The sequence below is a fragment of the Neopsephotus bourkii genome, unplaced genomic scaffold, assembly GCF_033783945.1.
Source record: "Neopsephotus bourkii isolate Nb327-2 ecotype Australia unplaced genomic scaffold, CSIRO-AGI_Nbou_v1 NB_272, whole genome shotgun sequence".
Taxonomy (NCBI): Eukaryota; Metazoa; Chordata; class Aves; order Psittaciformes; family Psittacidae; genus Neopsephotus; species Neopsephotus bourkii.
The window spans coordinates 10,362,254-10,376,563 of record NW_026900781.1 but is presented as its reverse complement, the minus strand read 5'-3'; the positions used below and the strand labels follow the sequence as shown (position 1 = coordinate 10,376,563).

Genomic DNA, 14,310 nt, shown 5'->3' with positions numbered 1-14,310 from the left:
AAGATTTTTCAGCTTAGTCTAGAACTGCTTGCAGCTGCCATGGATCCATGTTTTGTGGAATATTGATCTTAGACCATTTTTTCTTAACTGTTTTAGCTGATTGTGAAGGTATGTGCCATATGCACATACACACCTCTACACATGCACCTGCCCCTCATGGTGTTTTCTACTTCCTGCAATTCATAGTTTCATTTATTGATTCTTTATTAGCCTGTTACCCATTTATAGAGGGAGATTAGGTTGTCTTGACTAGATGTGGTTGATACATCCATGTTTTCTGTTTTTCATCTTTTTTATTTCCATTGTGTGCTTACAAGTAGTTTGGTTATCTGCACAGAGTCTTTTGGGGAATGTACGTAAATAGTCTATAACCTACTATGGCTTCCTGTATTTTGTTGTTGATTTTGTTTCATTTTCAAAAATAAGCACTCTGTTTGACCTTTTCCGAACATTCGGTAGCTTACTTGTCTTCCATGAACTCTCAAAGACAACTGATAGCAGCTTTGAGATTTATTCTGCTCATTCCTGAAGTATTTAGAGCAAAGTTCATCTGTTGGACAATTTGAGAACATTTGATTTACTCTAGTGCTTCCTGTGTATTCCTCATTCTGGTCTGTAAATCTTATCCCTTCTTTGCTAAGATTAATTCCTGCTAGTGAGAGGATCACTAGGCCTTTTTTAGTAAAGTCTTAGCAAAAACAGTATTTTGATCTTCCTAGTATAATGTCTCCATGACTTTCTTTTCTGTCTTGCATGGCAGGCCAATAATTTCATTGTACTTAGAAGGATGCATCTCATTCTGTACCCTGACATTTTAGTCTGCGTGCCCACACAGTGTTTTATTGCGTGATGCTTATATCATCTTTCTGTAGGAGGTGATCACTATGCATACACCCTATCATATTCACATTTTTCATTTGTCTTTTCATAAAGAGTAGACATAATACTAAGGGGACAACATGCCAAACATAGCAGTTAGAATTTTGCAAAATCGTACTCATTTTGACAGCTTTAAAAGTTCTGGCCAGTGCACCCGATTGGTATATATTGTCATTATTTGCCTAGTTTTAATGCTGCTATGACGTTTTCCCCATCTTTATACTCAAAATAACCAGTCAAGCCTCACCTACATGACACAGGCTCTTTGCCTATCATCGTGATCCAAACCTTGTGTAAATGGGACCCAGCCAGACATTTTTCCTGTGTGTTAACAGTATTTTTGTAATCTGCTGGCCAGTAGTTATCCTTACTTTGAGGGCTTTTTCTGAGTTTTCTTCCCAAGGCAGCAACTGTCAGAAAAGCAATGACAACAGGTTTCTTGTGACTGTCTGTGTGGAACCACACTGCCCTTGGAGAGGGTAAGTGGGGAATTTCTGCATCTCCAAAGCAAATCCAGTTAGCCAGATTAAGGCTGTAGAACCTGACAGTTCTGAGATTACTAATAAAGTGTGGACTGGAAGAGGATAGTAAACAACATTTAATTGTGCAAGTGGCTGCAGAATTTTCACCAGCTTTAACAGATACTGTAAGCAGCTCCATTGAGAAACCCCCTATATTTACATGCACACAGATACAAATTATTTTAAGTTGCCTTTTAGTGCTGTGGGCTGCCCAGGGTGTGGGTAGGCACTTTTAATGTGTTGCTTTTACACATGAAATGATGTGTATGATTTCTTTTAACCTCTGCTTTCAGTTTTTAACTCCTTTCTGTTTTCTGGTCTCAGGTTAACTCATCCCTTCCTGCTCCCTTCTTCTCCCCATCCTGTGTTTTCCTGATATGGGATTTGTTTGTCACTTAACAGCTGATTTGGTTATCCTAATGCTGGCTCTGCACTTTTCCCTGCCCTATCCATTGTATATGGGGTGAGTTGCTTTTTCCTTCTGTAGACTATTTTGTTTCCAGGGCTGCTGTACAATTTGCAGAAAAGAAGGGTGGCTGGAAGCACGTGTGCATGGCAGGAGTAACTTGAAAGAAGGGTAACTCAAATGGTCTGTGCCCACATTTATCCAAGTCACCCCCTCTCTCATTGCTTTGCTGTGTGATCTTGTGAAAATCATTTAGGTTCTTGATCTGAGGCCAGAGCCATGTTCCTCCTTACCTCAACTTCAGTAAGTCTAAAGAGAACTTAAACACCTAGCTCCTGGCATGGTTAGGACAAAACCACTAATCTCAGTGATGACATCTATACAAGTACCTGAAACAGCATTCAGTCCTTCCCATGCCCTTGTCTGCCATCTAACTGTGTAGCCCCTGATTCCTGGTAGTGCCCTGCAGAGATACATCTGAACCAGCTGTCACCCCCATCCATCTTTTCTTAGAGATTTTTTTTTTATTTCGTATATAAATTCCCCTTTTACTGTATTACAAAATATGTTTTAATTTGACAGTGATGTTATTTTCAGTAATACTTTTTGTAGCCTTTAGTATTAACATCTAGTTGGGGGAAAAAAACTGCTAAATATTTATACTTCTCTTCTTTGATCTTTCACTCTGAAGAACTGAAAAGGTATCACACTTAACGTTATTTTCTATAAATATTTTAGATAGCATTTGAAAGAGTCCAAATTCACCTCTTGTGTTGGATTTTTTCAGATTACTGAGATAGGTTGTCACTCTTAAGTGGTTCCAGATGGCATTTCAGTTGCCAATGGTTGGAAACTTTAGCATTACTCTTATGGCTAATGACCAGTTATGGAGTCATTAATATTGCTGTTTGACAAAAGTAGGACCAGAACCTCTTCCATCCTCTTACCTGTACACTATGGTCAGAGGGAGATGAATATAACATCTCTGCACAAGAAGAACAACAACTCTGCAAACACAGTGTGCCTTCCAGAGTTACTCTTTGCAAACAGTTTGTTTCCCTGAGCCACTCCAGTGCTAGCCAGTTGCGTTGGATGGGCACAAGGGTTTTTGAATGAGATACCTGATTCATGAAGTTCTGCCCGACCACCAGCATCTGTTGCTGCTGAAGCTGCTTCATTCTGCCACTAAGTTACTAGGGATTTAGGAGGCCAAAAGAAATGTGAAAAAAGTGAGAGAGCCATCAATGACAGCAAATGCGTGTATTTGTTGTGGTTTTACTCACTGAACATAAATTCTTCTGTAGAGGCCAAAATGCTTCAGCTTCCGGTACTTCCAGGTATCGCATGCTTCTGTTCTTCTCTGTGTGCTCTGATTTCCTCATGAGTTATGTCAGCCAAGTTCCTTTTGAGAGAGAGGAGGTGATCCATCATAGGCATCTTTTGCCTTGAGCTCTGGAAGATTCAGAATTCAGATTCCCTTGAATTCAGGTTGTTGTGCCATATGTTCTGAACCACACAGGCAAGGAGAAAGTGAAGGAACTTAGATGGCAGTTCCCATGAGACCCAAATTTGTTTGCTGGGTTGGAGAATGTTTAAGCCTCTAGTGGTTAATTTTTAAACAACAAATAACAAAAAACTATTGCCCCTTGAGTTTTGTTTTGGTGAAAACATGATTAGACTTTGAAAAGCATTTGACACAGAGCCTTTTCAGTCAAACCTAGGCAAAGTGAAGCAAAATCACAGAATCATAGAATAGTTAGGGTTGGAAAGGACCTTAAGATCATCAAGTTCCAACCCCCCTGCCATGGGCAGGGATACCTCACACTAAACCATGTCACCCAAGGCTGTGTCCAACCTGGTCTTGAACACCACCATGCTCCACCACACATGGAGCATTCACAGCTTCCTTGGGCAACCCATTCCAGTGCCTCACCACCCTCACAGTAAAGAACTTCCTCTTTATATCCGCTCTAAACTTCCCCTGTTTAAGTTTTAACCCATTACCCCTTTTCCTGTCACTACAGTCCCTAATGAAGAGTCCCTCCCCACCATCCTTGTAGGCCCCCTTCAGATACTGGAAGGCTGCTATGAGGTCTCCATGCAGCCTTCTCTTCTCCAGGCTGAACAGCCCCAACTTTCTCAGCCAATCCTCATATGGAGGTGCTCCAGTCCCCTGGTCATCCTCGTGGCCCTCCTCTGGACTTGCTCCAACAGATCCATGTCCTTTTTTATGGACATCACAGCTGCACACAATACTCCAAGGGAGGTTTCACGAGAGCAAAGGGGCAGGATAACCTCCTTCAACCTGCTGTCGAAGGACACCTCCTAAAACCCTGTGCTGTACAGGTATTCTGTCCTGTCTGATGCTGAGACCTTCACTTTTTCTCCATTACTTTCAGCATCCAATTATTTTTCTATGTTCAGGATATAAAATTGTCTTCAGTATTTTACCAAACAAACTTTTCTCATTTGACACAGCAATGAGTAGAAGTTATTTCACTGGATTTTGAATGTGTTTTAATCAGAAAGTTGGCTTGTTCCTATCTTTATTCTACTTGTGCAGCTCTTATAGCTGTTGTAGTGATAACCCTAAGATAAGAAAAAGTAGGTTTTTGTACCTTATTCTAAGCCTCACATGCTGGCATATGTTCTTATCTTTGTGTACATGCCCACCGCAAGGCCTGCTTTTATTCCTGAAAAGCTCAGCCTTGGTTAGTTGAGAGACTCATTCTGTTGAAAGTGCATAATGTTCAATCTATCTAGCATGATGAGTGCTCCAGGGTTACTATGCTGACAGCAAGGCAAGTCTTGAAAATATTCAATCTTCAGCTTACTTTTGAATCTTCCTGGACTTAGAGCAGGATTTTGAGCTGACTCAGTAGATGGAGTGGTGAGTCCCTAAAAATTGAGTAGGCCCAGTATGAACTGAGAGCACAAAGTTCATCTTACAGGATGAACTAGGTCACATCTAGGTTTAAATCCATGTGGAGTGGATTCCTCGGTATTGGCATAGATCAGATAGGATGGGAATTCTGTTATCTGTGCTTGATAGGTGATTTTCCCAAAGAGAGGAAAATTGGAGGACAAAGAGTCATCACTGATGCTGGAATACATCCGCTTGAGAACTGGTTTCATACCTGCTTCACAGCTATCAATCATTGCTTTCTTCAAGGAATCAATGAGTCATTTTATTAAAAACAAAAGCAAAAAAACTCACAATCCCAAACCCCACGGCTTTGCAGGATTTTTCTAGCCTTCCATGGCAGCAAAAGTCTGTGTCATAGTTAGCTTATGATCCTGTGGGGACATTGGATTTTCTTTTGGTATAATGGAGAACGATATTTTTCTCCTTATTCTTCACCCTAGTGATATTTCATTGTTGCCTGCGTGTAATGGATTCCATTACTTTTGATGCTGTGAGGCTTAAGAGCTTTTTAATGGGAAGTGCTTGGATCTGAGATGGGTTGACTGTATTGTTTGGCTAGTTACTGAGACTACTGTAACAGGGCACAAGGGAAACACTCAGTTCCTTGTGTAACTCTGTCTGTTTACAAGAGTTCTCTTTCTGTGGGAGATGGCAGAAAAAAGCCCTGCACCATTCATATTAGCTATTCTTTTGCTGGCGTAACAACAACAACAAACCAAAATGGTCTGTTGAAATGGGAAGAGGTCATTAGGGGCCAAAGTACAAGTAATGGCTTGAATTGTTTCACTCAACATTTAGTGAGTGCATCTAACAGCCAGGAGACCTGCTCTTTCAGATGATGTTTATGAATATTTTTTTTCAGTATATATCTGTTTGTATCTCTTCCTGCATGTAAGAAAATAGGTAGTAGATTAAGGCAGAAAAGGAAAATCATGAGCAAAACTTTCTAAGCAGTCCAAATTGGGTTTCGGATACATGGCAATGGCTTAGAACCTATTTATGGCTATTTAACAGTATCTCAGTGACTGAGAAGCTGAAAAGTTATCAAGTGTTTTAATTTTTCATTTTAACTACTGGGAGTTATTTATGTGCTTTTTATCTCTCTCAATAACATGACTATTTGCAGAAATTTTAGGTATTTTTTCTACATTAAGAGTTTTTTACATTAAGATAAAAACTTAAGATGGAACTAATATTAAAGAAAGAAAGAATGAAAAGGCCAGACAAGTTCAGGGTTTGGTATTCAGATACAGATTTCACCAAGTCCAATTAGAGAAGAGCAAAAAGTCCATTACAGTCTCAATGTTGTGAAATAGTAGAAGAGTGTTTCAGTCCAACCGTCTGTTAGTAAACATGCGTCTCTTTTAAAGTGACCACCAAAAAAATCCACAGTGGTCAAACAATGTCAACAATATCAACATGGTTGTGTTGACCTGAACTATCTTTGTAGATCCTTCTCAGCCGGGAGTCAGCTGGAAAAGACAAGCAACACAAGTGGCTGTTCCCTGCATTCTGTGGGTTTAAAACAATGCTTTCTTCTGGAGATGATCTACTGCCTTTCACTAGCATCAAAATCACCTTAAACCAAAACATGTCCATTTTTTTTAAATATGCTGTTGTGTACAATACACCTTTCCAGAGAAATGGAGTATTAGCATTTGAAAGGGCTGATGAGAGTGCATCTTTGGGAAAGGCCTTTGTTCAGAGAATTACTGCTATATTCTACATGCATATCACCATGGTAATTGGATTATTTGCCACTGACAGCAAGGTATATAGCACAAACCTTTTGCCATTTTTCATTATGTGGTTCCTAGCAAAGGGTGCTATTTGTCAGTTTAAAATTTACAGTAGAACATTTAGTAGTTGTGCCTACTATCATAGTGGTGGATGTGGTTTGAATGGATAAAACAAAAAGGAAAAGGTAATTACATCATCTTCTTGCAGTTTAAAATTCCCCTCCATTTCCACTTACAACACGAACTATTCTGGAACTGCTGGAGCCACAAAACGAAACCTAAGCTGTGCTCTTTGCATGGCTTTGGCAACTATGGTGGTACTAATATGGAACAGTATTTTAATTTCTTCCCATCATCATCCCTTTTAGGACATTCCCTAAAGTCATTCCATGCATACTCAGAGCATTACATGATTTCTGTGGAGCGTGTAGTTGTCATTGAGTACTGTGTGAAGGTTTATGTAAGGTAATTATATGATGAATCTTTTGAGGGGATATAGCATATGAACTGCTATGGCAGGAACTGGGAGATGCTCAAAGAACCTCAGAAACATGAGTCACTTAAGAGAGAGAAAATAATCTCAAATACTTATGCTACCATGTGTGTAGATCTTTCATTTTAAATAATATTCTGTAGGAAGGGTGCAATATAGATGTAGAGGTGAGTAGTACTGCTTAGTGCACTGCTCAGTACAAAAGTGATGGTACTCTCTTTCAGTCCTTGATGCTGTGGGAGATTGTCATCTCTACTTTTCTGTTCCTCAAAGTAAATGCAGCTCTCTAGAAAAATCATAGAATGGCTAGGGTTGAAAAGGGAAAAAATGTCTGCTTCTGTGTTGTTCTCACCACATAAGAGCAGGTGTATAACCTCTCTGCAGAACTCTCTGTGCCCTTGTGCTTTAAGACAGATGGAAAGTAGAACACAGTTTTAAAATGGGGGTTTTCCCCACTCACTGCCCCTTTGATCTCTTTTTTCAAGTACAGGATGAAGAAATTTTTGTTCTTGCTACAGTATTGCATGAGAATGAGACAAATGCCAGTACCAGGCATTTATTTTGGTTATCTAATGACCCTGTGTCTTTGTCTTACCTAACCACTGAGACAGGTTCCCCAGTGTGTTTTAGTGGTTTGCTATTGATAACTTCTGGGATCAGCTTTCTAGCCAAGTTGTATTTAAACATCCTTTGGTGGACTTCCATGCAGGGAAAGCTAACACATAGGTATTAACTTTTATTGCCTAACATACCCTTTCATTCTAGCCCTGGTCCCAGTGTCAGATTGCTTTTATGTTTGTTTCATTAGACTAGAGGCAGAATAAGGCACCTTAATTTTCTGCAGTGCTCAGAGTCAGGCTGAAACACCGAAATACTGACCTTCAGGTTGGCCCCCATGCAGTGTATCTGACCTGGCAGTGAGCAGCTCCCTAGCATGTGGAGGTGGCTATATGCCAGTTCCTGAAAATCATAAGGCACAGCTGTTTCCTCCAAAAAACATATGAAAGAGCATTAGACATTGTGTCACTCCAGTGTTTGTCCATGGACTGTATTGTGTTTCCTCCTGTGGCATCAGAATAAATCCCTGTCTTCCTTTTCCCTTTGAGCAGTGCTTCACTGTATTCACTGTATTTCATTACCTGAAAGCTGCAAGCTGGTGCAGAGGAGACTTGTGACACTAAGATCAGCTGAAGCCTAATGGGAGAGGAGTCCGCGTGACTGAACCACACGGACTTGTCTGGCAGTGCAGTTTAGGTAAATAAAGCCCAATGCCCTCAGAGTTTAGCTTTTGTTTTTTTCACTTTAGGTTTTTGCCTCACGTTTTCTCTTGCCCCAGATAAAGAGCTACTGCTTCTGTATCATCAGGCTGCAGCATGATATGCAGCTGAGAGTTCATTATGCATTAGCAGAGCCATCTTTAAGGTAGGCAAACACTCTGTGACTCTGCAGAACAAAAGGAAAGCAAGAAAGAGAATCAGCAAACATACTGTTTGCTGACAATAATTGTTCCCATTGCAGCTGACAGCAGTGGTTAATGACATTGTCTTAGTATTTTATTTGGGAGCAAGGGGGTAAGTATTAGGGGCAGAAGAGCCATGAAATACTCTTCCCCATCTCCCTTGAAAAGTTAGCTTAAAACAGTACTTTAGGTTTTGAAACTTACAGCGTGTCTTTTATTGAAATAGCATTGAACCATTAAACTCCTTCTTTCTAATTAGTAACAAAATGCAGGTAAACCTAGCTAAAGGGTGGAACAAAACTAACATAGTAACCATGGAAGTTACGTGTAGTCAGACATGTACATTGGTTGTTACATCATTTTTTGGCTATAATAAAAACTAATTGTATCGAATGCAATCCCTGTTTTATTTCTCCTGCATCCATGCTTAACTTCAGCTGCAGCTAACAGAACTCTCATCCAGTGCTGCTCTGTAAGACCTTGACCCTTTCCTCATTTAAATGCCACCTAAAGAGGTTTTCCAACACTCACAAGAAACTGTTGTGTCCTATTCTGACCTGTTTAGTTTGCCTCATGAGTGAACTGCTCACTGTGGTAGAGAGAGGGGGATATGTAAACACGTGGGTCGAGAAAAATCATTACCTTTGGTTAACCACCATAGGGAAAAACAGTGCTGTAGCTACCCCTATCACAGCTTGAATGCTTTATGCAAATTTGTGTTTGCATCACATTAAATGGTGGTAATGAGTTTTCTATCATGGGATATATTCCTGCATTATACAAAACTTAAGGATCAAGCCTTCGATTCTACATCTTCTAAATATATTTTCAGCCAAAGCAATTTGCAAATGCTCTTGATCAGGTGGGTTGCTGTAGCACTGTTAAAAGCCAAAATACTACCAGCTGTAATGGTATTTGCCAGCCTGGTTTTGAGAAGTGTTTCTGTTGAGCCCCAATTCATTATCCCTATCTCTCATTCAAATCTCTTTCTTGCAGTGTAGCATCTGGCCAAACCCTTGTTATTCCATGAACTTGCTTATATCCCAGGTCTGTCCTCTCACCTGTTTTGCAGAGGAGCAGAGCAGAGCAACACTTTCTCCACAGTTACACCTCCCTCTCTTTTCTCAGAGATCACTTTTCTACAGTATTTAACCTGTACCCAGGGAAAGCTCTTGGCTGTTTTTTAGCAGTTAACTGCAGCAGCTTAGCACTTTATGAAATGCAGTTTGCCCTTTCCTATGCTAGTCAGGTTTAACTTGCTTTATCTTCAGAGCACACAAAAAGGAAAGAGGCTTTAATTTGAAATAACCTTTTTATTATGAACTGCCAGTGGGAGCAGGGCAAGCTTCCAACTCATGTTGGGTGGCACAAAGTTGGTATCAAATAGCTATTCTGAGGCTGTTTCTAGTTTTTAGTAGGATTTGAAGTTGAAATGAGTATCTTTAGAGTTATCTTTGGGTATGAGCACATATAACTTTAGTTTTAATCAAATAGTCGTAATGAACATGGTTTCTAACATGAAGCAATTTTCAGGCGAGAGATGACCCAGAGCTTGCGGAATCCTTTCTGTGCTATTAAATCCAGAGGTCTGCCAGTCTGCCAGATCCTTCTACCTAGTACTTGATCTCTGTTTTCCTGTTATTTTCCCCCTCCGATTTTCTTTCTTTCACTGAAGTGAGTGTTTACCTTTGAAAGGAGAAGCAATGTGGACTCCAGTTGAAACTAAAAATAAAAAGGATGCCACAACTGCCATTTAAAATTGGTAATATTATAGAATTATAGAGATGCCCTTGCAAGAGCTATGTAATCCAGCCCGGTTTTGATGGAGAGCAAGACTTTTTGCTCTCTTATTTAACTTGCTGGTTAGCTCCTGGTTCTGCATTAACTTGTCTTTGCCTAACTCAGCAACTCTTAAATACCTTTTTATTCCACATCATTTCGTCTATACCTTTTTTGTGTTCTCTTTTGCCTTTTCCTTTGCACAGCAAGGGATAAGAAACATCGCCACATGTGCCTGTGGTTGTGTCAAACCCCAAGTTTCCTGGGCTGCTCCTCATCTTGGCTGCAATGTGGCCAGTGCCTGAGAGCTGTCATGTGGTGCTCACTTCACTTTGGGAGTGACAGCCACCCTCACCCTTCATCACTGTCCTTCTCCACACATGGATACTTCAGACGCATTTTGCCCTTGTTTCTAATTTCCAGCAAAAGCAAAGTAGTTACCTGAATTGAGAAATGAATATTTCACTCTCTCTGTAGCTGTGTGTTTGGTCTTGTCCCGCAGGCTGGAGCCTGGATGGCAAGACTTGTGAGATGCTCTGCATTAGCTATCAACATTGCTTTCCAGTGTGCAGAGGTTCCATCATGGCATCCCCACTGGTCTGAGAGGGTATGTGTGTGCAGTGCTCCCTTGAGGTAGCCCCATTAGTGCCAGAATGAGAGAGCAGTTGTGTTAGCAGCAGTTCTGTGGGATTAGCATAGCCCTTCTTGTGGGCTTGCTTGCTCTGCTAAGAAGCAACCACACCTCATTATAAGTTGAGGTATAAGATGGACTTCAGCAAAGTCCTCTGCCAAAATTAAAATTCAGCTCAGTCCCCCCTCTCCAGACTGTGTATTTTAGCATTAAAGTGATTTTCAAGCAACAAGAACAAAATCAGACCGCAAATAAAAAATGATGCAGAGGGTAAGTGTTTGGCCTCATATATTTGCATTTGCAGGCAAATGTATTTATGAGTCCTCTTTTGGTTTATATTTTGTAGGACAAAGAAGGTCAGCCATTGCTACCGGATCATTTACCGCCACCCAGAGAAGACTTTAACACAGGACGAGGTGCATCGCATCCATCAAGCTATTGAAGAATCAGCAGTTCGAGAACTTGGGGTTGAGGGCAGGTTCTAGCATCACTGCTTGGAAGCCCTAATGACAGTTGCAGTTTTCTTTTCTTTTTTTCTTTTTTTTTTTTTTTTCTTTTTGGGGTTGGGTGGTGCAAATAAAGAGAGGAGGTTTGTAACTGATCCTAGCAGATGGAAAATGATTGATAGATGGGCAATGGTAAAACTACCAGATAATAAACATTGCTACTGAGAAATCATTGACAAAGCACTGGCACTTTATTTTAAGAAAAGGGGGAAAGGCAGTAATGTAAGATTTCCCTCCTGTTACAATAAGAAATACACTGCCTGGTGGTTTTCTGTGTTGTTAATTGGTCCCTGGGTTCCATTAAACTGCAAATGCTTGGCATTATTTCTGCGTTGACAGGATCTTCTGTCCGTGTAACAAGTGAAGCAAATCAGAAACACAGATTAGCTCAGGGAAGAAAAACCCATCCCTTCCTCTTTTTTAAGTAAGAAATGTCAGGTTTTGCTGTAAGAAACCTTCCAAGAAGTACATCTTGCAAAGTTTGGCTCTTTTACCTTCAAAGCCCATGGGTATTGATTTTATCTGCTACAGAGAAGGAGCCAGTGTGGCTCTGGGGCCAGACTTGGCTGTCTTCAAATCCTGGATTACTGGTGAGTCTTTCTTGTTGGATCTCTCCGCTCCTACAGAGGTGAGCAGAGCCACTTAGTGAGGTGCTCTGAGCTCTGCTGCCTTCACCCAGGTGAGGAGCTCTGTTGTCTCAGTTCTCCTCACATAGACACCAGTCGATAAGTGTGTTCCATGGCTACCATCAAAGAAACTCTTCCCTGCAATGTCCTGAAAAGCAGCTGCCTTGATGTCTCCCTGTTTTTCACTTTCTAGCAGCAGTGCCTGCTCAGAAATTTGCCCTTTAAGGTAGGAAACCAAACTAAAATGGGATCGCTTACTATTCCAGCCACCAGTCACTTAACGGGATGCTTGGCTTTTTCATTGCAGGTTATAATAAGTAAATTCTGGCAGTGGTACAATGCTGGGACCTGTAGAAGTGTTCAAGTAGTCTGATAAATACTTGATGAGCCATTGCAGATGTTGATATGGAATATGGGACCTGGTTTTGCTTGTTCTGGTATTTCATACCATTGCAGGTCACATCTGGTTGCTGTGCAGGCAAAATTCCCTCCTTCGGGGAAGAAGGTAGTAAAAGTGCTGCAATAAACAGCATCTAACACTGATTTATACCTTATCAAGAAACATCTGTGCAGCAGGCTTGTACTCAACCATAAGAAGCCAGTTCCTATTGCAGATGTGACAGAAGCAGAGAGCTCATTTCAGTTTCATTACTCAACATATTTAGCTGTGTAAACAAATCCTAATCTAAATCACTGTTGTGTTATCCAAATAACTTTATTATGAAAACAATATGCTAGACTTTCTAAAACGCAAAAAAGAATGGGTACCATTTAGGCACCAGAAAAAACTACTTGGTTATTTTTACACTGTGACTTACTAAGATCCATAAATACAGCCTAGACCATTTGATGTTTCTCTGTCTCCTTCATCCTTTGCCTTTTCAGGATTCACTGTGTAGATCACTGAAGAAGAGGAGCACTCCCCTGAACTACACTGAGCCATAACTGTTCCAAGACAGGGTCTGATTGACACTGCCATGTGGGACAGCAAATTACATGGATGTTAATTGATGGGATTGATATGGATTGATATGGAGAGGAGAGAGTACTAAAACCTGCCTGCTGTATGAAAGAACTAAATCCCTTGGGAAAACAAGAAACTACTTGGGGTGGAGTAGATTGCAAGATTCCCCTTTTAATTTTTTTAATAGTAGAGTTTCCCTTTTCTGCCCTTGAAATCCTTCAGGTCTTCTCTCATTCTGGTCAGCCAGTTTTCGGGGCATAGAAATACTGGGGAAAGCAAGGAAGAGAAAATTGGACAATGAAACTCTGTCACTGCAACCACAGACTGTCGTGTCCAACTTTGGAAGGAAGCTTGAGTGTTCTTGGATCAGCTAGTCGTAAGCCACTAACATTGGCTGTGTTTGGTGTGTCTGGCTGTGAACTGTCTACACTCTGGTAAGGAGGGACTCCCTGCAATGACCAGGTCTTTGTGGAGTAACATTATTCTTTGAAATCTAAAGGATTAGCCTCATAGGCTAATAAGAGGGAAATGCAAAGCTTTCTCTGAAGTTGACTTGATACCATGGGATCATCTTCTGGAGTAGGAGTTTTCATAGCAGCAACTTTCAGGCAAAAATGCAAACCATTAAGATGAAAAAGCAAACAGCTTCTTCAGGAGCAAGCATCACTCAATTGCATAAAGTTTTTATGCCTGTAAAATCAGATGGGCTGACTGTGAGCATAATATGAATACTTGGGTATGTTAGATTAAGTGATCCTTTGTCATATATATTCTAACATTAATCTACTCTAAAAAAAAAAAAAATCCTGATCTTGATTTTATTGAGGAAAATTGCTATGGGCAGTAGTACACTCTCAAACCATATGGTCCCTTGTGGGTACCAATAGAGTGCCCAAGAAAATCTAAGGGTGCAATAGCCATGATTTATTGTACCTCTGATCAGACACAGATAATGCTAACATTATCTCATGGGCTGGGCTGATCCATGGTGGGAATATAGAAAACTTGACTGAGGAAGGTCCTTGGTACAGTCACTGACCAACTCTGTCAAAGAAAGGGCTACCCTCAGCTGTCATTTGACTTTTCTTAAGATGTATTTAGCACAAAGATAGGTGAGCTAGCTTGAATACCAAGAACAACGTAGCTGCCAAGGTAAGTTCATTTGCTAATCTGTGCTTCCCTACAGTCTATCTCATGAGCGTCCCTCAATCTTGGATGGGCTAGTAAAAGATGGATGAGTTCCTCAAGATAAAAGTGGCATTGTGCCATGTGAAAATATTAAGGGGAGCAGCATTTGAGTAATTAATGTGTGTGCTGACTGACTCGCGTAGTCAGAGGCACAAGGCCCTGCTTCTTGGTTTAATCAACTGCTTGTATTTAT

General features: G+C 40.6%; 1 protein-coding gene across 6 annotated transcripts in view; it reads left to right on the top strand.

Annotated features, from left to right (window-relative positions):
• FARS2 (phenylalanyl-tRNA synthetase 2, mitochondrial) overlaps positions 1 to 11,511 on the top strand; it is a 244,160-nt gene extending 232,649 nt beyond the window's left edge. For all 6 annotated transcript variants that reach the window (XM_061346574.1, XM_061346573.1, XM_061346567.1 and 3 more), the window contains one exon: positions 11,180 to 11,511. In XM_061346574.1, the coding sequence (XP_061202558.1) occupies positions 11,180 to 11,318 (139 nt within the window). In that variant the 3' untranslated portion in view covers positions 11,319 to 11,511. The remainder of the gene's footprint in view (positions 1 to 11,179) is intronic.
• The last annotated feature ends 2,799 nt before the right edge of the window (positions 11,512 to 14,310 follow it).